Source organism: Cetorhinus maximus, unplaced genomic scaffold (genome assembly GCF_964194155.1).
Source record: "Cetorhinus maximus unplaced genomic scaffold, sCetMax3.hap1.1 HAP1_SCAFFOLD_587, whole genome shotgun sequence".
NCBI lineage: Eukaryota > Metazoa > Chordata > Chondrichthyes > Lamniformes > Cetorhinidae > Cetorhinus > Cetorhinus maximus.
Window position 1 is genome coordinate 29,975 of NW_027596529.1, and position 22,476 is coordinate 52,450.

The 22,476-nt window shown below is 48.8% G+C and overlaps 1 protein-coding gene and 1 long non-coding RNA gene across 2 annotated transcripts; one reads left to right on the forward strand and one right to left on the reverse strand.

Annotated features, from left to right (window-relative positions):
• The first annotated feature begins 1,420 nt into the window (after positions 1-1,420).
• On the forward strand, positions 1,421-8,549 carry LOC144674201 (uncharacterized). The gene is made up of 3 exons (XR_013574486.1): positions 1,421-2,293; positions 5,664-5,732; positions 7,751-8,549. It is a non-coding gene; the product is annotated as an uncharacterized LOC144674201 (long non-coding RNA).
• A 6,168-nt stretch (positions 8,550-14,717) lies between these two features.
• LOC144674197 (protein BTG3-like) lies at positions 14,718-20,345 on the reverse strand. Its single transcript, XM_078535663.1, has 4 exons — positions 20,173-20,345; positions 17,411-17,548; positions 16,548-16,755; positions 14,718-15,095 (listed from the first exon to the last, which is right to left on the reverse strand). Exons 1-4 carry the CDS (start codon positions 20,343-20,345, stop codon positions 14,892-14,894), a joined length of 723 nt encoding a protein of 240 aa, XP_078391789.1. The 3' UTR covers positions 14,718-14,891.
• Positions 20,346-22,476: the final 2,131 nt, after the last annotated feature.

Below are 22,476 nucleotides of genomic sequence, written 5' to 3' on the forward strand. Positions count from 1 at the left end.
GGTTTTGGCATGAACAAGCAGAGCAATTCAACTTCTTCAAGGGTGGAGACCCTTACATAGAAACGGAGAGACAATGCTGGAACATAGAAATAGTATTCACACTTCGAGATAGCAACTGAATAATGACAGGAATCCAGACTTGTTCCTGAAACTCGTCATGAACAAGTTATATTTTATAATGTTAAAGGTGTTTTATAAATGTCCCAAGGTGTTTCACAGGAACATGCTAAAAGAGAATTTGATACCAAGCCACATCTGGAGATATGCAGTCAGAGGAGGAAAATGAGATCAGTTTTCCAGAGCTTGGGACCCAGACAACTGAATTGCAGACACCTTTTAAGGAAAAATTCTCTTTTAATATAAATGTAGTTACATTGCAGCCCCCAAAAACACATATTCTCTTTGGCTGCCAGTTTCTCCTCCAATCTCCATCCTTCTCCACCTGGCTGAACTTGTTCACTGAACCCCTTTAATACAGGAACCAGACTCTGGGTTTATCTGACTGAACCCCCCTAATACAGGAACCAGACTCTGGGTTTATCTGACTGAACCCCTTTAATACAGGAACCAGACTCTGGGTTTATCTGACTGAACCCCTTTAATACAGGAACCAGACTCTGGGTATATCTGACTGAACCCCTTTAATACAGGAACCAGACTCTGGGTTTATCTGACTGAACTCTCTGTTTTTTTCTGTGATTTATCCACCCGCTCTTGGTTGCTACAGGAGGGGGTTTTCAGTCCCGAGTCACTGTGGGATTGTTTATTTGGTATATAATTTAGCTGAAAGCCACATATCTCTGGCTGCTCGGATATTTCAGTCTTTGCTGTGATTTTCTCACTGCAGCGGGTGTTTTTCCTGGTGTATTCAGTGGAGCGGGTGCGCCCAGAAAGAGAGAATGAAACAAACGAGTTAAGTGGTTAAAGGGAGGGACTGAACGCTCTGTAGTTTTACGTTGTCTCAATTGAGAAAGTCACTGATTCTTTGTCTTTTATGCACTTGCTATTGGCTGATGTATAAACCCAGTGTCCAATCCCCAATCAGAATGGAATGACGACTGAACCGCCTCTTTTGCTGTGATTGGTTAATTCATTTGCTGTTGTTTGTGCCAAGAAACCGAGGGAGGTTCCCGCCCACTGGAGCTGGAACCACCATCTGACGTCAACAGCAGCCTGGACTGTCCCATTGTCACAGTGAGTTAGGGGGGGGAGTGAGGAATAATGACCCAGCCTCTGTCAGGAAAAGCCAGGGTAAAAGCTGCTTTTATCCTGTGGTGATTGGATTAATTCTACAATCCCGGTTCCGGCTCCCGGGAAACTGTTCACTTTAGCCCCGGGGGGAGAGGGAGGAGAGTCTGGTAATGATCCCTCCACCCCTGTCTGAATGGAGCCGGACACAGGCCCCGCCTCTTTCCCATTCGGCCCGGTGGATGTGTCGCTCCTGTTGTCCCCCTGTCCCCGGCTCTGAGCGGATCCCTCTCTCGGGGAATGGATGGAAAGGAGCTGCAGGTCCTGTCAGTGTCTCACACCCGGGGGGAGGGAGGGGGATCCGGGGGGAAACTTTCCTTTATCTTCACCGGGATTTAACTCTTTATCCGGGGGGGGGGGAAATGGATGGAAAAGGAGCTGCGGGTCCCTCAGTGAAAACCGGAGCGGGGACCGGGAGTGGGAGCGGGGACCGGGAGTGGGAGCGGGGACCGGGAGTGGGAGCGGGGACCGGGCGGTTCCTCCTGCTGATACCGGATTAAACTGTCAGGTTTGCAGCGGGAACAGGATCAGCAAAAAAACGACATCGAGAGAAAATGGCCGCAGCAAACGTGGAGATTCTGATTGACAGGGCGTCCCGGCAGCTGATTGGATCTGGTTTGTGTTGGGCGGGGTGAGCGCTGATTGACAGGGCGACGTGGCAGCAGATTGGATCCTGTTTTGTGCTGGGCGGGGTGAACGCTGATTGACAAGGCGGCGTATCAGCTGATTGGTTCCTGATTTGTGCTGGGCGGGGTGAACGCTGATTGACAGAGCGACATAGCAGCTGGTGAAAAAGCCACAGTCATGAGGATGTTCAGTGCGTCTCGGACACTGAACCAAGACCAACAGCAACTAAATGGAGTCATGAATGTGTTTTTGCTACTGAAGTAAACTCAATCACAACAATGAGGATGTTCCAGTTTATCTTGAAGTGTGGATGCCATTAAGTCTTGTGTCATGAGGCCACACAGACAGTGAAACATGTTCTGAATCATAGCGACACGAGGAGAGACCCCCAACCAGCAGTTCAATGTATCTCAGACAGGTAAGTTCCAGTTTCAGTTTTCTCCCATCACTTCAAGATGATTCCAACATTAAAGACAGACCTGTGTTTATATTGCATCTTTCCTGGTAATCTACAGCTCTGCTAGGGATGTTGGTTGATGGCCAAATAAACCAGGAGGAAGTCACCTATTCCACTTCCAGTACTGGCTGTAGGATCACTTACATCCATGGGAGAGGGCAAAAGGAACCCTCAGTTTAATGTCTCGACTAAAAGACAGAACTTCCAATAGTGCAGCACTCCCTCAGTGCCGCAGTGGGAATGTCAGCATTTTTTTGAGCTCAGGTCTGTGGTGTGGGTTTTGAACCTCACTGTTCATGGACAGGGACGTGCTGTCTTTTGGACAGGACGTTGAACCATAGGATCATATATGTTTCAGTCAAGTTGTGTCTCAGTCTAAAATCCAGCAGATACATGCCTAATGTGTCCAGCTTTTCCTCATAAGACAACCAATACATTCCAGGTATTAGTCTGGTAAACCTTCTCTGAACTGCTTCCAGCACATTTACATCCTTCCTTAAACTGGAGCATAACCTCCCTACTTTTATATTCAGTTCACCTCACATTGTCCTCGCTTTCCTAATTACTTGCTGTACCTGCATACTAGCCTTTTGTGATCCATGCACTAGGACACTCAGATCCCTCCATCTAAGCTCTGCAATCTCTCACTACTTAGATAATATGCTTTTTCATTTTTCCAGCCAAAATGGACAGTTCACATTTGCCCACATTATACTCCATTTGCCAGATCTTTGCTCAATCACTTAACCTATCTATGTCCCCTTCACAACTTACTACATCAGCAAGTTTAGCAGCCATACCTCCTGTCTCTTCATCCAAGTCATTTATATAAATTGTGAAAAGTTGAGGCCCCAGCACTAATCCCTGTGGCACACCACTCGTTTCATCCCACCCGTTTATTAATGTGGCAATCACCTTGATAAAAACAATTGCTGGTTAAACAGGTGATGGCCATTGATTATCCCATCTAAATAGAATAGAAAGATACGGCTGGAACACTGTGTGGTAGCATTGAGGAGTTATCTTGAAAAATAAACCAGCTTGAACTAAAGGGCCACAGCCTGGATTAATTCCATCAGGCCCCAAGGATTTGTCAGCCCACAACTCTTAACAATTTTTTCACTACCGTTTCATTGGTGATTGTAATTTTCCTGAGTTCCTCTCTCCCTTTTCCTGATTTACAGCTATTTCTGGGATGTTACTTGTATCCCCCGTAGTGAAGACTGATACAAAATCTGTTCAATTCATCTGCTATCTCCTTACTTCCCATTATTAATTCCCCAGACTCGTTTTCTATAGGACCAATGCTCACTCTGTTAATTCTTTTCTTATTTAGGTATCTATAGGAACTCTGGCTATCTGTATTCATATTTCTAACTAGCTTTCTCTCACTCTAATTTTTCCTTCCTTATTAACCTGTTTGTCATTCTTTGTTCTCTATATTCTGCCCAATCTTCTGAGCTGCCACCCATCTTTGCGCAATTATGATTTTTCTTGAAGTTTGATACTGTCTTTAACTCTTTTAGTTAACCATGTGTGGTGTGTCCTCCCCTCGGAATTTTTCTTTCTCATTGGAATGTATTTATTTTGTGTATTCTGAAATGTCCCTTCAAATATGTGCCACTGCATCTCTACTGACCTATCCCTTAGCCTTATTTTCCAGTTCACTTTAACTAACTCTGTTTTCATTCCCAAATAACTGCCCGTATTTAAGTTTAAAATACTAGCCTTGGACCCACTCTTCTCTCCCTCAAACTGAATGTAAACTTCAATCATATTATGATCACTGCCACCTAAGGGTGTCTTCACTATGAGGATATCAATTTATCCTATCTTGTTGCACAATACCAGGTCTAATATAGCCTGCTCTGTGGTTGGCTCCAGAACATGCTGTTCTCAGAAACTATCCCAAAAACGTTCTATGAACTCCTCATCTAGGCTACCTTTGCCCATCTGATTTTCTTTCCAGTCTAAATGTGGATTAAAATGTCCCCATGTGCCTTTCTGACAAGCTCCCATTATTTCCTCCTTTAAATTCCATCCTACTGTGTGGTCACTGTTAGGGAGCCTGTACACCACTCCCACAAATGACTTCTTGCCTTTATCATTTCTCATCTCGACCCACACCGTTTCTACATCCTGGTTTCCTGAATTTAGCACAATAGTGAGGGATGACCTATTACTGCAATTAATTAACAGAGCCACCCCTCCACCTTTTCCTAGCTTCCTGTCCATCTTAAATTTCATGAGCCCTTTAATATTCAGGTCCCAATCTGTCATCCTGCAGCAATGTCTCTAACGTGGTCATGTGATCAGACCTGGAGGAGTACATCCAACCAGAGCTGGTGTTCCAGCTGCCCTTTAGTGTGATGTTACCCACGCTCACTATTTGAGTAAATAAATGGATGACTGCCTTTAGATCTACAGGGTGAGTGGTGACTGAAAATCGTGCAACATAGGAGTTCATTCAGCCCATCGTGCTGCCTCTGAGGAAGAGCTACTCAATTAATCCCAGTCCCCTTCTCTTTTCCCACAGTTCTGCAGATTTCTTTCCCCATTCAGGTGTTTATCCAACTTTCAAAAACTTTAATTGAAAGAGCATTTTTAGCCTTGTTAAATCTCAACTTTGGAGCTTCATAAAACCAGATTTGGCCCTGAGCCACATTAGGAACAGGTGACCAAAAGCTCAGTCAGAGGTCGGTTTTAAGGCTCATCTTCAACAAGGACAGACAGTGTCGAAGAGGTTTAGAGAGGGAGTCCCAGAGCTTAGCGCCCAGGCAGCTGAAGGCACGGCCGCCATTAGTGGAGCGATGGAAAACGGGGGATGCTCCAGGGGCTTGAATTGGAGGAGCGCAGAGATCTGAGGGTTGTAGTGAAGGTTGCAGGTTACAATGACAGGGAGGGGCTGGAAGACAGTGGAGAGATGGGGAGGATTTGAGGGGTTGGAGAAAGTTAGAGATAAGGATGGTCGGAGGGACAAGAGGTTACAGAGATAGGGAGGCAATGAAAGGATTAGTAAGCAAGGATGAGAATATTAAAATTGAGGCATTACTGGACCGGAGGCTAATGTATGTCAGTGAGCAACATGGGGGTGATGTGTGAAAGGGACTTGGTGTGGGTGTTAGGATATGACGGCAGCAGAGTTTTGGATGGGCTGGAGATTAGAGGGTGGAATGTGGGACACTGCCCAGGAGAACATTGGAATAGTTGAGTCTGGAAGTAATAAACGCAGACATGAGGGCTTCAGCAGTAGATTAGCTGAATGGGGGGAGATGCTTAAGTTAAATAGTGGATCTAATTCGCATTTGAACTGTAATGTTTTCTATTCCAGTTTGTCCAACCCCAGACCCAAGTGTAACTCCTGCAGTTGATCATCATAACCAACACAACACAACCGAAGGTAATACCGTGTGAAATTTTATAATGTTAGATGAGGGGTCAGCTGTGGTTCAGTGGCTTCAACACTCACCTGAGTCAGGTGGTCATGGGGCCAAATCCCCCTCCAATAGACATGGGGAAAATTGAGCACAACACCTCCTAGGGTAGTGCCAGAGGGCGCAGTGCCACTCCCTCTGGCTTCTCCCTGAGGGGCCATCTTTTTTATGGGATGAGAAACCCAGGTTTCCATTTGCCTTCTCTGGTGGATGTACATGATCCCAAATCTCCAGCACAAGCTGGGTTTAGTTGAAGGCCCTTAATGCCTGAGCTTTAACCTTCCCTCAGAAATGAAAGCAGTGATTTACTGGTCAGTGCTTCTTGTAAATCAAGCATCGCAGTGTAACCATGTGAAGCTTGGGATGTAATGTACCAGCCGGGAGGTTATATCTGTGGATAAATACTTTCAATCTTTCCCTGGTGACTCGCCTGTGCCAGTTTCTGGGCTCCTTGGGGAGCAGGTTGTGCTGCCCTGTACCTACAAACGCAATGTCCCAGTCTCAGATTTACTGGTAATTTGGGGGACATCTCAGCATGAACATTTACACAAGTTCATCGGTGGGAATGACGATTTGACAGGACAAGACCCATGGTTCAGAAACAGAACAAAACTGTTCAAAGATCAACTGGAACAGGGCAGCTGGTTGGTTCTGATCTCTGACCTCAGGAAGTCTGACATGAACCAGTATCAGTGTCAGATTTACAGGAACACGAGTGTGGGCTATTATTGGGAGCAAACTGATCTTGGTCATCTCTCTAAGAGGTGAGAGGTTTCTGTTTCAGGTATTCTGTATTTAATCTCTGTATGGGTTCGGTAATTCAGTGGTTATGTTACGAGACTAGTAATACAGAGGCCTGGACTAATAATCCAGAGGATGAGAGTTCAAATCCCTCCATGGCACTTCCAGAATTTAAATTCAGTTTACTAAATAAAAATCTGGAAATATAAAGTTGGTTCCAATAAAAGTGACGCTGAAGCTGTTGGATTGTTGTAAAACCCCAACTGGCTCACGAATGTCCCTTTAGGGAAGGAAACCTGCCGTCCTTACCCAGTCTGGTCTCTATGTGACTCCAGTCCCACAATAACCTGGTTGACTTTTAACTGTCCTCTGACTTGCTCGGCCACTTCAATCAGAATCAAACCATGAGAAAAAAAGAGACTAAAATTGAACAGATCACTGGATGTGACCCAGTTATGGAATCAGGAAACAACAAAGACCCACCCAGCCCAGTGGACTCTGCAATATCCCCTCCCTAACATCTGGGGACTAGTGTCCATGTTGGGAGAGCTGGGTGATATAGTCATACTCACTGATAGAAGGAGTTAACAGAGTTATCAAGCTGCCCCCCCTCAGCTGATGAATCAGTACCCCTGCATGTTGAATGCCACTTGGAGGAAGCACTGAGGGTAGCGAGGACACAGAATGTACTGAGTGAGGTCTTCAATGTCCATCATTAAGGCTGGGTCAGTAATAGCACCACTGACTGAGCAGACTGAGCCCTGAAGGACAGAGCTGTCAAACTGGGTGATGGAAGGAGTTAATGGAGCTATCAAGCTGCACTCACTCTCCAGCAAAGAGCTCTATCCATCTCCAGATGTTGGGGAGGTGGGGCCCATCACACCTCTCAGGCAGCCTTTACAAGACCCAGTGCACTTGCCTTGAAAGTGTATCCCACTAGACCCAGGATCCTGGGGGGATTCTCTCCACAGGGGGATGTAGGCTGCTGGGAATGATCCTGCTCAGGGTAACTCTGGAAAACTTTCATTCTACCCCCCACAGTTAATGCAATCCTGTTGGATTTTTCACTTTGCCGACCCTGTTCCTGATCCTTCCCGATCAGTTTGACCCAAATCCCGTTCCTCCCAGGATGTGTTTCCCTAAAGCCCAATAGAGTCTTTGAACATTTCTGCAGTTTGTTTCACACACCATAGTGTTGGATTCTTTTAATGTCACCTGAACTCTGCTGGTTTTTCTCTCCTAGGAAGCGACACTCGAACAATCGAAATGAAGCATCTAAGGATGTCCCTTTGACAGGGGTGACCTGTCCAGATGAAACACGGGGCCTTGTGACAACAGCACCTGAGCATCAGGATGGAGCGGCTGGAGAACAAAACCTTCTGGGGAACAGGACTGTCCAGCACCGACTGAGTTTCCCCAGCACTGAGCCTGTGTCAGGGAGGGGAAAATCAGCCCAGAATGGATGATTGTTACATATGAACGTATAACCCTCTGCGCTGTGGAGACTTCCCCCCCCAACACCACCACTGCCCTGCGGGTGCCAGCCCTCCCCCCATCACTCTCTCTCCCCCCCCCCTCCCCACAATGAGGCACCGTGGACTACGTGCTGAGGGATGTAGTAGAGCTTGGGGGCAGCCGCCACAAAGGCGCAATGGGGAAAGGTCGCTGTCTAAGACCTTTCAGCTACAGTGCACCGAGGGGCTGGGAATTGTATAGACCCCTCGGGCTGTACGACTCAGACGGAAAGTATACAGTGAACACTAAATATATCATCATTGTATTGAAGCACCTCAGAGTGTTAACATGATGTCTGTCGATAATGTGAATAGCTTTGCACTGTCTGACTCTCGGTAATGACCATATTGAAATGTCTGTAATATTGATTCCATTGAAACACCTCATGTCCTGTGTGGAAAAGTGGAATATGATTGCATTTTTTGTGATGGCCATTTCGAAATGCCTTGTAATGTTTTTTCAAATATTTTATGAAAGTATATTGTTCCAAATAAAAATTTTGTATTTTATATCTTCAAAATGAAGTCAAAACAGGTCTGTGGGTCTGGATTTTTAATTTCGTATGTTTCCCAGTTGGAGGGGATTCTGATCCTCCAGACAACCCTCAGAGAGAAATTTCTCATTTCTGTCTTAAATGGGCAACCTCTTATTTTTAAACCATGAGCCCCAATTTCTAGATTCTCCCACAAGAGGAAACATCCTCTCCACATCCACCCTGTCAAGACCCCTCAGGATCTTACTCTTCGAGTCCGTCCAACCCACCCATTTCAGGTATTGGTCTGGTAAACCTTCTCTGAACTGCTTCCAACGCATTTACATCCTTCCTTAAATAAGGAGACCATTCAGTCCTTCCTTGTGGAGATCATAGTTCAGGATTGAAATCAGAATCACTTCCCACTGACAATGAGTCCTTGTCACCAACTTGTCATCAGTGAGTCTGAGATGATAATTCCAGAATATCCAAATCGACAGGAGATCAGGAAAAGGAATTGACCAATTTGGTATTTTAGGGACATTTATTTATTACACTGAATAAGTTCAATAATGTATTGGTACTTACAATTGTATTTTGGACACTATTAAGTTTATACAAAAGTTCCCTGCCTTCCATGATCTTTACTGTCATCAGTGTAGAACATGATCTTGGAGAGTTTCCCAATGCAGCTGCAGTTGGTGGCTTTGGCTTGGTGGGTGCGGGGGGTGGGATTATGAGGTTCGGGACTCTCCCTGGATGAACATCCTGTGTCACCAGCTGCTCTCCTTTGGTGGATCTGGTCAATTCTTCCACAGGACCTCCACGCCTAGAATCGGGGAGAGATTGGTGCCTTCTCTCCACCCAGAAACTGAACTGGACTAGCCATATAAACACTGTGGCTACAAGAGCAGGCCAGGGGCTGGGAATCCTGCGGTGAGTAACTCACCTCCTGACTCCCCAAAGTCTGTCCACCATCTACAAGGCACAAGTCAGGAGTCTCTGATGGAAACTCTCCACTTGCCCTGGATGAGTGTAGCTCCCACAACACTCAAGAAGCTGGACACCGTCCAGGACAAAGCAGCCCGCTTGATGGCACCCCTTTTACAAATATTCACTCTCTCCACTACTGACACACATTTGCAGCAGTATGTACCATCTACAAGATGCACTGGAGAAACTCTGTGACCTCTTCCAACCCCGTATAACCCTCCCTATCCTTGTAACCTCCTCCAGCCCCTACAACTGTCCCTATCCCTTTAACCTCCTCCAGCCCGTACAAACCTCCCTATCTCTTTAACCTCTTCCAACCCCCTATAACCCTCCCTATCTCTGTAAACTCTTCCAACCCTTATAACCCTTCCTATCTCTATAACCTCCTCCAGCCCCTGCAACCCTCCCTATCTTTGTAACCTCCTCCAGCCCCTACAACCGTCCCTATCTCTGTAACCTCCTCCAGCCCCTACAACCGTCCCTATCCCTTTAACCTCCTCCAGCCCATACAAACCTCCCTATCTCTGTAAACTCTTCCAACCCTTATAACCCTCTCTATCTCTGTAACTTCCTTCAGCTTCTGTAACCCTCCCTATCTCTGTAACCTCTTCCAGCCACAACAACCCTCCAAAATCTCTGCGCTCCTTTCAGCCCCTTGAGCATCCCCCGATTTCCATCGCTCCAACATTGGCGGCCGTGCCTTCAGCTGCCTGGGGCCCTAAACTCTGGAATTCCCTTCCTAATCCTCTATCTCCCTTCCTTTAAGATGCCCCTTAAAAACTTCATTGTCTAAGCTTTTAGTCCCTAGTATCTGCTTAGGTGGCTCTGGAAAAACTTTTGACTCATTTACAAAACCCTGATGTGCATAGGGGAACTTTTTTGCAGCATTAACGGCGCTATATAAATGCAAGTTGTTTTTTTGTTGTTGTTCCTGTATTAAAGGAGTTCAGCCATTAGATGGCGCTGCTCATCCAAATTTAAAACTGAGCAGCGGCGCCACCAGGTGGGCAAAGGGCGGTATTGCAGAGACAACTTCAGCAACTTTCAAAACAGAGACTTGCATTTCTCTGGCGCCTTCACCTTCCCAGGATGGCTAAAGCTTTTCACAGCCAATTAAATACTTTTCCAAAAGTATGTTCGCTGTAGTAATGTAGGAAACGTGGTGGCCAATTTTCGGACAGCAAGCTCCCACAAACATCAATGTGATAATGACCCAGATCATGTTTTTTTAGTGATGTTGGTTGAGGGGTAAATATTGGCCCCAGGACACCGGGGAGACCTTCCCCCTGCTTTTCTTCCAAATATTGGCCGTGGGATCTTTTACACGCACTAATGAGGCAGATGGGGACCTTGGTTTAAAATTTCACCTGAAGGCCAACATCTCCTTTGGCACCGACCCTCCGACAGCGCGGCGCCCCCTCAGTGTTGATGGGGGGCAGCGGGTTTGGAGAGGGACCGGGAGGTAGGGGGCTGGTTGGAGAGGAACCAGGGTCATGGGGTGGGGAGAGGAAGCAAGGGCAGATGGCGGGGGAGAAGAGAAGGAGTGGGTGGAGGGGAGAGAGGGAGTAGGGGGGGGGAGAGAGGGAATGGGGGGGAAGAGAGGGAGTGGGGGAGAAGAGAGGGAGTTTGGGGAAGGGAGGGAGTTGGGGGAAGAGAGGGAGTTGGGGGGAAGAGAGGGAGTGGGGGTAAGAGAGGGAGTGGGGAGGAAGAGAGGGAGTGGGGGAAGGGAGGGAGTTGGGGGAAGAGAGGGAGTGGGGGGGAAGAGAGGGAGTTGGGGGAAGAGAGGGAGTTGGGGGAAGAGAGGGAGTTGGGGGAAGAGAGGGAGTGGGGTGGAGAGAGGGAGTGGGGGTGAAGAGAGGGAGTGGGGGGGAAGAAAGGGAGTTGGGGGAAGAGAGGGAGTGGAGGAAGAGGGGGAGTGGGGGAAGAGAGGGAGTGAAGGGGAAGAGCGGGAGTGGGGGGGAAGATCGGAAGTGGGGGGGAAGAGAGGGAGTGGGGGAAGAGAGGGAGTGGGGGGGAAGAGAGGGAGTTGGGGGAAGAGAGGGAGTTGGGGGAAGAAAGGGAGTGGGGGTGAAGAGAGGGAGTGGGGGGAGAGAGGGAGTGGGGGGAAGAGGGGGAGTGGGGGGGAAGAGAGGGAGTGGGGGAGTAGAGAGGGAGTTGGGGGACGAGTGGGAGTTGGGGGAAGAAAGGGAGTGGGGGTGAAGAGAGGGAGTGTGGGTGAAGAGAGGAAGTGGGGGGAAGAGAGGGAGTGGGGGGGGAAGAGAGGGAGGGAGGGAAGAGAGGGTGTGGGGGAAGAGGGGTAGTGGGGGAAGAGGGGGAATGGGGGGAAGAGAGGGAGTGGGGGAAGAGAGGGAGTGGGGGAAGAGTGGTAGTGGGGAAAGAGAGGGAGTGGAGACTCTCTGTAATGACCATATTGAAATGTCTGTAATATTGATTCCATTGAAACACCTCATGACCTTCTTGGAAAAGTGGAATATGATTGGCGATCACAAAACATGCATTTTGAAATGCACCCTCAGCACCCACCCTCCAACAGCGCGGAGCCCCTCAGTACTGACCCTGCGACAGCGCGGAGCCCCCTCAGTACTGACCCTCCGACAGCGCGGAGCCCCCTCAGTATCGACCCTCCGATAGCGCGGAGCCCCCTCAGTACTGACCCTCCGACAGCGCGGAGCCCCCTCAGTACTGACCCTCTGACAGCGCGTAGCCCCCTCAGTGTCGACCCTCCGACAGCGCGGAACCCCCTCAGTACTGACCCTCCGACAGCGCGGAGCCCCCTCAGTACTGACCCTCGAACAGGAGAATGTGTTAATAGCAGAACGAGGGTTTGCAGTCGGTGAAAGAACAACATGGAAGAAGTGACAGATGGTCCTTTGGGGTGGGGAGAGGGGACATTGGAAGCAAGAAGGATAGCAAGTGGGGTAAAAAAGGGGATAAATCAATGAATAAAAATGAGCTAAAACAATAAAAGCACTTTCATGACTGGAAGTTGTTGAACTCCATGTTAAGTCTCCTGTTTCTCCAGTTTGCTGTTCTGCTTTGGTGGCTCGGGTCAATTCTTCCACAAGTCCTCCAACCCTGGAATTGGGGAGAAATTGGTGCCTTCTCTCCACCCAGAAACTGAACTGGAATAGCATATAAACACTGTGGCTACAAGAGCAGGCCAGGGGCTGGGAATCCTGCGGTGAGTAACTCACCTCCTGACTCCTCAAAGCCTGTCCACCATCTTCAAGGCACAAGTCAGGAGTCTCTGATGGAATATTCCCCACTTGCCCTGGATGAGTGCAGCTCCCACAACACTCAAGAAGCTCAACACCATCCAGGACAAAGCAGCCCCGCTTGATTGGCACCCCATCCACAAATGTTCACTTTCTCCACCACCGACGCACTGTAGCAGCAGTGTGTGTACCATCTACAAGATGTACTGGAGAAACTCACCAAGGCTCCTTAGACAGCACCTTCCAAACTCACCACCACTACCATCTAGAAGGACAAGGGCAGCAGATAGTTGGGAAGACCACCACCTGGAAGTTCCCCTCTAAGCCACTCACCGTCCTGACTTGCAAATCCATCGGCCGTTCCTTCACTGTCGCTGGGTTAAAATCCTGGAGCTCCCTCCCTGACAGCACTGTGGGTGTTCCTACACCACATGGACTGCAGCAGTTCAAGGAGGCAGCTCATCACCACCTTCTAAAGGGGCAATTAGGGATGGGCAATAAATGCTGGCCCGGCCAATGACGCCCACATGAATGAATTAAAAAATCCCACTCCCTCCCCCACCCTAACAAGTGACCAGTATTGTTCCATGAAAGTCCCAAACTGCCTCAGCTGATGAACACATGAAGTTGTCCAAAAGGAGGAAATCAGTATTCCAATCTTTACAGAAACTCACACCACCCTGGGAATGTTGTTTGAACAAAGTGGTTTAATTTATTTTACACAAAAGAAAAAATAAATTTAATGAGACATTCAGAATAAGCCATTTAACTCGCGCTTAACTGACGGTCAATAAATACTGAGTTTTATAAAAGTTTCTCCCATTCACCAGTTGGGGAGCAGTAACACTGTGTTGGTCCGCTGTGATTTTTCTCCAATATCTGTAAAGACTTGGAGAGACATGAACTGGGTGAGGGTCTGGGCAAGGGGCTTCCACTCGCCCCACTGGGGAGCTTGTGTCCCTGGGTTACTGGGGTGGAAACACAAGTCACTGTTTGAGTGTGGGAATGGGCAATGGCAGCAGGAGAGCTGACCAGGGGTTCACTGTGTTAACACACTGCGGCCTTTGGTATGAATAAACACAGCAAGCTCATTCAGGAGGCCATTCAGAGATAGGGACCCTTCTCCTAACCTGGGAGAAAGATACAGGAACACTATTCCCACATTAAGGAAGAAGAGCTAAAAAATCCCAGGGATCCAGAGTTGTTCCTCAACACCTCATCCTCAGGAAACAATTCCCCAAATCCCTTTTAAACAATTTTTGGATTTAAAAAATTTAAATTGCTCAATGTATATTGCACAGAAAACACACTCTTTTGAGTGCTAGAGTTTGTCCTAATGTCTTCAGCAATCCATTCGCCAGGCACCTTCTGGAGCCTCACTCAGTGGATGTTGATGGGCTATTTGGCTATGATAAGCATCACAGCTAAGTTTCTTACCCAAGAGAGGCTCTGAGATTTCAACAGGAGCGAATGGAGAGTGATCAGCAGCAGCAAATAAAATAAAAGTGCAAAAACATTAAATATTCCACAAGCCAGATAGATGATAATTTAACAAATACATATTAACAGAGACTCTGGGGTATTTCACACACTCCCCCTGTAAACATGATAAATAACAATCACCTGTCAGGCAATGTGGACACACCTCATATTTTCAAAGATACCTGAGTTTTTAGTACAGATTTATAATACAGAGACGGCTTCAATTATATATAAAGTATACACAGACCCACAGGAGCAGCAGTGTAAACCCGACAAACACACATAGGCAGTGTGGGCCTTACACACACATGTGAGTAGTGAATGTTATATACAGCAACATTTCTCTGTGACTCATTCACACTCACACACCTCGCTCACACACACACTGCGCTCACACACACACACACACACACCGCGCTCACACACACACCTCGCTCACAGTCACACACACACACACACACACACACACACCGCTCTCACACACACACCACGCTCACAGACACACACACTCCGCGCTCACACACACACCGCGCTCACACACACACACACACACTGCGCTCACACACACACACACACCGCGCTCACACACACACAGCTCAGCCACTTGCAAACATGCCCATGGGTGTTAGAATGGAGCAGTTAAGCACAGGGTTGGCACAGCTCAGTGTGAGCGAGGTATCCGATCCCTCTGCTAGCCAGGACCTTCATCACTTGTGCCTTTTGCCGATCTTCGAGCAGTGGGCCTGCACCTGAGGCAGGAGGAAGCCTGGGGGAGGTTGCAGGGCCTTGTCCAGTCCGGGTATCAAGTAGTAGCTGATGAGGGGGACGGGTTGGTAGAATGTGGCATACTGCACCGGCTTGTGAGGGTACAGAGGCCACGCAGCAGTGCACTGGGAGAAACTTCCAGAAACCTAAGGGATAAAATTATTGAATCAATTAAACATGACAAATCAAACACACAAGCTCCATTTAATCCCCAGCCCCGTCTCCACAGGCCATGTGCAAGGAATTGCATTTCTCTAGCGCCTTTCCCCACCTCAGGACATCCCAAAGTGTTTCACAGCCAATGAAGTAATTTATTTGAAGTGTGGTCACTATTGTAAATAGAGGAAATGTGGGCAGCCAACAATTGCACAGCCAGTTCCCACAGATAGAAGGAGAGACAGACTGTGTTCGGGAGGGAGTGAGTGAGTTTAGGGAGGGAATTCCAGAGTTTAGGGCCCCCAGGCAGCTGAAGACATGGCCGCCAATGGCAGAGCGATGGGAAGCGGGGGATGGTCAAGAGGCCAGAATTGGAGGAGCGCAGAGATCTCAGAGGGTTGTAGGGGCTGGAAGAGGTTACAGAGATAGGGAGGGTTGTAGGGGCTGGAGGAGATTACAGAGATAGGGAGGGGTGTAGGGGCTGGAGGAGGTTACAGAGATAGGGTTGTAGGGGCTGGAGGAGGTTACAGAGATAGGGAGGGTTGTAGGGGCTGGAAAAGGTAAAAGAGATAGGGTTGTAGGGGCTGGAGGAGATTACGGAGATAGGGCGTGTTGTAGGGGCTGGAGGAGGTTACAGAGATAGGGTTGTAGGGGCTGGAGGAGGTTACAGAGATAGGGAGGGTTGTAGGGGCTGGAAAAGGTAAAAGAGATAGGGTTGTAGGGGCTGGAGGAGATTACGGAGATAGGGCGGGTTGTATGGGCTGGAGGAGGTTACAGAGATAGGGTTGTAGGGGCTGGAGGAGGTTACAGAGATAGGGAGGGTTGTAGGGGCTGGAAAAGGTAAAAGAGATAGGGTTGTAGGGGCTGAGGAGATTACGGAGATAGGGCGGGTTGGGGCTGGAGGAGGTTATGGTGATAGGGAGGGTTGTAGGGGCTGGAGGAGGTTACAGAGATAGGGTTGTAGGGGCTGGAGGAGATTATGGAGATAGGGAGGGTTGGGGCTGGAGGAGGTTATGGTGATAGGGAGGGTTGTAGGGGCTGGAGGAGGTTACAGAGATAGGGTTGTAGGGGCTGGTGGAGGTTACAGAGATCGGGTTGTAGGGGCTGGAGGAGTTTAGAGAGATAGGGTTGTAGGGGCTGGTGGAGATTACGGAGATAGGGAGGGTTCCAGGGGTTTATAGAAATAGGGAGGGGTGAGGAAGGATTTGAAATAATGATGAGATTTTTTTTTATAAACGGAGGTGTTGCTGGACCAGGAGCCAGTGTAGGTCAGTGAGCGACAGGATAGTGATGGGTGAACGGGACTCAATGTGAGTTAGGGTCTGGGGGCAGTTGAGTTTTTGATGAGTTTCCAGGGGTAGAAGGTGGGAGATCGGCCCGGAGAGTATTGGAACCATTCACTCCGACCCCTCCCAGCACTGGGTGCTCAATGTTCTCTTTACCTTGCCAGTAGCTTCAGCTGTTTTTGCTGCAGTTTCCTTCACTGTTTGACCTTTGGCATGTTCCCCTTCATCTGACGAAGTCTCCGAGTGGCAGTCAGGTGTGCTGCACTCCGAGGACGCGCTGCCTTGCTCAGAGTCTAACGATGCCGCCCTCCTGTAGTCTTGTCCAAACTGAGCGACAGTGAAAGGCAGACTCCCATCACTACACCTGCAGGAATTTCAAATGAAGATTTAGTGGGAATCGGGTCAGGCAGCAACACGCGAGACACAGCCACTAACAACCTGGTATAAACAACAAACACCCACACAAACTGGCGAACACAGCCGAGGGAAGGTTTACCGTACAGTGAAGGAGAGACAGAGAGCACAGCAGTGAGAGAGAGAGACAGACAGACACAATTCCCCCTTTGGAAGTTCCTGTTGAATCTGCATCCACCCCCCTTTCAGGCAGCGCCTTCCAGATCACAACAACTCGCTGTGTAAAAAAAATTCTCATCTCCCCCTCTGGTTCCGATTCCTTTCAATCTGTGTCCCTCTGGTTACCGACCCTCCTGCCACTGGAAACACTTTCTCCTTATTGACTCTATCCAAACCCCCTCATGATTTTGAACGCCTCGATTCAATCTCCCCCTTAACCTTCTCTGCTCTAAGGAGAACAATCCCAGCTTCCCCAGTCTCTCCACATGAACTGAAGTCCCTCTTCCCTGGCGCCATTCGAGTCAATCTCCCCCTCACCCTCCCCAAGGCCTCGCCTTCCCTCCTAAAGTGTGAGGCAGTCGGAATCGGACACAATTCTCCAGATGAGCTCCTTGTGTTTGTCTCTGCGGTGACTGTGTTGCTAAACCGTCCAGGTGAAGACTTACCTGCAGCACACCTCCTGGGGATCAATCCACAACGTAATCTCTTTGGGCAGTCTCAACTGGTTATATTCCAGATCACAGTCTTGACAAGCGAGCAACAAGGATGGGTCTGCTTTATGTTTCCTGTTTATCCGAATGCATCTACCAGGGAGAGAAAAAATATACTGAAGGATCCAAGAGGACAGACATTAGACCATCCAGAACCCTACTGGCCCTTTTCCCAAGTTGTACCAAGTCCTGTTCAGCCTTCACCCCGTCACTCACTGACATACATTAGCTCCCAGTCCAACAACGCCTCCATTTTAAAACTTTCATCCTTGTTTTCAAAACTGTCCCCACAACCCTCCCTATCTCTGTAACCTCCTCCAGTCCCTACAACCCTCCCCATCTCTGTAACCTCCTCCAGTCCCTACAACCCTCCCTATCTCTGTAACCTCCTCCAGTCCCTACAACTCTCCCCATCTCTGTAACCTCCTCCAGTCCCTACAACCCTCCCTATCTCTGTAACCTCCTCCAGTCCCTACAACCCTCCCTATCTCTGTAACCTCCTCCAGCCCCTACAACCCTCCCCATCTCTGTAACCTCCTCCAGTCCCTACAACCCTCCCTATCTCTGTAACCTCCTCCAGTCCCTACAACCCTCCCTATCTCTGTAACCTCCTCCAGTCCCTACAACCCTCCCTATCTCTGTAACCTCCTCCAGCTTCTATAACCCTCTCTATCCCTGTAACCTCCACCAGCCCCTACAACCCTCCTTATCTCTGTAACCTCCTCCAGTCCCTACAACTTTCCCTATCTCTGTAACCTCCTCCAGTCCCTACAACCCTCCCTATCTCTGTAACCTCCTCCAATCCCTACAACCCTCCCTATCTCTGTAACCTCCTCCAGTCCCTACAACCCTCCCTATCTCTGTAACCTCCTCCAGTCCCTACAACCTTCCCTATCTCTGTAACCTCCTCCAGTCCCTACAACCCTCCCCATCTCTGTAACCTCCTCCAGCCCCTACAACCCTCCCTATCTCTGTAACCTCCTCCAGCCCCTACAACCCTCCCCATCTCTGTAACCTCCTCCAGTCCCTACAACCCTCCCTATCTCTGTAACCTCCTCCAGTCCCTACAACCCTCCCTATCTCTGTAACTTCCTCCAAGTTTCTATAACCCTCCCTATCTCTGGAACCTCCTCCAGACCGACAACCCTCCAAAATCTCTGCCTTCCTCCAATTGCAGCCCCTTGAGCATCCCCTGATTTCCATCGCTCCACCATTGGTGGCCGTGCCTTCAGCTGCCTGGGCCCCTAAACTCTGGGATTCCCTCCCGAGACCTCTCCACCTCCATCTCCCTTCCTTTAAGATGCCCCTAAAATTTCATTGTCTCAGCTTTAAAGGGGCTTTAAGCGGTTCAGCTGCTCATCCAAATTTAAAACTGAGCAGCGGCGCCACCAGGTGGGTAAAGGGCGGTATTGCAGGGACAACTTCGAGCAACTTTCAAAACAAAGACAATCAATGAACTCTCTCCTCCATCCCCACCGCCTTTCCGATCCCCCTTTTCTCCAATAATTTATATAGATTTTTCTTTTCCCACCTATTTCCATTATTTTTAAATGTATTTCCATCAATTGTTTTATCTCTTACCTTCTAGCCTATTTCGATCCCTTCCCCCCACCCCACCCTCACTAGGGCTACCTGGTACCTTGCTCGTCCTGCTTTCTACCCTTAATGTCCCCATTAGCACATCCCTTAGATAATATCACCACTGTCACCACCTCTTTGCCCTTTAGTCTATGACATCTTTTGGTTATCTCCACCTTATCACTGGCCCTCTATCCAGCTGTACCTGTCCCACCCCCTCTTAAACGTCCTTATATTTCACCTCTTTTCTATTTTTCCTTAGTTCTGTTGAAGAATCATACGGACTCGAAACATTAACTGTTTTCCTCTCCGCAGATGCTGCCAGACCTGCTGAGTTTTTCCAGGTATTTTTGTTTTTGTTTTGGATTTCCAGCATCTGCAGTTTTTTGCTTTTTTCAAAACAAAGACTTGCATTTCTCTGGCGCCTTCACCACCCCAGGATGTCCCAAAACCTCTCACAGCCAATGAAATACTTATTCAAAAGTATGTTCACTGTGTAATGTCGGAGACATGGCGGCCAATTTGTGCACAGCAAGCTCCCACAAACATTATTGTGTTAATGACCCAGATCATCTGTTTTTTTAGTGATGTTGGTTGAGGGGTAAATATTGGCCCCAGGACCTTCCCCCTGCTCCTCTTCCAAATAGTGGCCGTGGGATCATTTACACCCACCAAGGAGGCAGACGGGAACTTTGGTTTAAAGTTTCACCTGAAGGCCAGCATCTCCTTTGGCACCGACCCTCTGACAGTGCGGCGCCCCCTCGGCACTGGCGCTGTGGAGTGTCGGCCTGGATTATGGGGCTGAAGTCTCTGGGGTGGAGACTCAAACCCAGGACTTGTTCCATCTGCTCTCGCAAGTGGATGGACAATGTCCCTCAGCACAATGCAAGAAATAGTGAGGAGGGTCCTCCCTGGTGTGCTGTCCAATATTTTATGCTCTTTCAGGGGGAAGCTGGATATAAACATGGGGGGGTGGGGGGCAAGGAATAGAAGGATATGGTGATGGGGTGAGATGAACAGGGGGTGGGAGGAGGCTCGTGTGGAGCAGAAACACTGGCACGGAGCAGATGGGCTGAATGGCCCGTTTCTGTGCTGTAATATTCTAGCCAGTGTACTGGGCAGCTCTGCTGTTTGCTTACCTGTATGCTTGTCCTTTGCTGGGATTGGCTGGGTACCAGTGATTCTGGTATTTTCGGTACAGTATCGCAGTGAGCTTCTCCCCAAACTCCTCGATCTTTTCCTGATGTAGCCTGCTGCGATTCCTGACCATGCTGACCAGGAAGGACACTCCGGCTCCGATCTCCTCCTTCATCGTCTCCTGGTGTATCTGCGGGGGGAAGGTGGGGGTGTTTAGAGATTAACCTGTTCAGAGTGTGTTACAGTCGGGGATGTTGGGGTTGGGTGAGGGAGGGGGGTGGGGAGAAGGGTGATGGAATATAGAGATCATGGTCTGGCTGCTGGAATGACCCCTTTGTGTCAACAACATCCCACCCCCACCACCAGCAACTCTTTTACCTGCCCTCCCACAATAGTGCTGGCTGGCGAGCTATTTGACTGTGGTAGGCATTGCTGACAAGACCCTTCTGGAACACGCACCTGGATACAGACAGACTGTTTCCTCTTGTGTGTGGGGGAGACCAGAACTAGGGGCCATCGATATAAGATCATCACTAATAAACCCAATGGGGAATTCAGGAGAAACCTCTTTACCCAGAGAGTGGGGAGAATGTGGAACTCGCTCCCACAGGGAGTGGTGGAGGTGAATAGTATCGATGTATTTAAGGGGGAAGCTGGATAAACACATGAGGGAGAAAGGAATGGAAGGATAGGGTGATGGGGTGAGATGGAGAGAGGGGGGTGGGTGGGAGGAGGTTCGTGTGGAGCAGAAACACCGGCACGGAGCAGATGGGCCGAATGGCCTGCTGTATATCCGGTGAAGAACTCACATTTCTGTAACGCCTTTAACCGCTGCAAGATATCCCAAAGAGCCTCACAGCCAAATGACTCCCTTCCATTTATGAAGTGGGGGTCACCATCGTAATGGGGGGAAAAGCAAAAGCCAATTTGCGCACAGCAAGATCCCACAAAGGACAATGCGATAGTCACCCAGATCCGATTTTTATTTGACAGCGATATTCATTGGGGTGAATATTAGCCCCACAACATTGAAACGGAAAACGTTATAAAGGTAAATGGGAGGACGTGGAGACAGGGACAAGGAGCCAGTCCTTACTCCAGATGTTGTTCATAGTCACACAGCAGGAGAAGGACATCCCTCTCTCGGACAGAACACTTTGCATTCAATGTCCGAGCGTAAAACAGTAAAAGTGAGAGTCAATCTCACATCCAAATTGCACTGAAGTCTGCCATCCTTCAGATTGTTAAAACTGTCCTCAGGTGAAACAGCTGATTTTTGTAAACATGTTGTTTTGTTTCTAACTGCGGTGGATTCAGAGACACAAGCTCCATGGAAGCCCTGTCGGCCCAGCAAAGTGAGTCAGTGTCTCAGTCCGTCGCACACTTACTTCTGACTCACAGGGTTGTGGGCACCAGCCTCCCAGTACAAAGACCAGGAGCTCACAATCCAGACTGACATTCGGCCAAGGGAGGCGTCGCGGGGAGATCCCACGGCCACTATTTGGAAGAAGAGCAGGGGGTGGGGTGGAGGGGGGGGGGTGGGGGTGGGGGGAGTTCTCCCCGTGGTCCTGGGGCCAATATTTATCCCTTAAACAACATCACTAAAAAAAAAACCCAGATGATCTGAGTCATTATCACATTGCTGTTTGTGGGATCTTGCTGTGCGTAAATTGTCTGCGTTTCCTACATTACAACAGTGAGCTCACACACAAAAAAAAAGGTCCTTCGTTAGCTGTGAAAGGCTTTGGGACGTCCTGAGGTGGGGAAAAGCGCTACTTTCCCTGAGTAACTCTGGTGCCACTGTCCAGGAAGGTGTCCATATCAAACATCCTCCCCCAGTGTCCATTACAGGCCCCACAGAAACCGCAACTACCCTCAGTCTTCAGGTCACACGGGGGCATTTTTGTTTTTCCAATTGCAGGGCGGAGCTAACACTTCCTGAGGGGCCGAGTAAAAGAAAACCAAATCTCTCCTGTTCCTCCCTGGGAGAAAATAACTCCCAAAACTACAGCATCAAATAGAAGGAATTTAATAAACACACTCTCTCTCTCACACACACATACACTCTCTCTCTCACACACTCACTCTCTCTCACACACACACACGCTCTCTCTCTCACACACACACATACTCTCTCTCACACGTACACACGCTCTCTCTCTCTCTCACACACACACTCTCCTGGACTCAAAAATTGGGATTCCCCAAACACACACCAATATCTAACTTTCATTTCGAACTCTTCAGACCCGCGCCCCCATCCCCCGACCCCCACCCACCAGAGCTGGCAGCAACCCATCCATCCT

What these genes read in the sequence shown, in the direction of transcription:
- LOC144674197 (XM_078535663.1), bottom strand. Translation starts at nt 20,345, where the DNA reads ATGAAGGAGGAGATCGGAGCCGGAGTGTCCTTCCTGGTCAGCATGGTC. An exon ending in CCCCAGGAGGTGTGCTGCAG is followed by an intron (nt 16,756 to 17,410) that starts GTAAGTCTTCAC and finishes AAATTCCTGCAG; the next exon opens with GTGTAGTGATGGGAGTCTGC. An exon ending in CAGCTGAAGCTACTGGCAAG is followed by an intron (nt 15,096 to 16,547) that starts GTAAAGAGAACA and finishes TTTATCCCTTAG; the next exon opens with GTTTCTGGAAGTTTCTCCCA.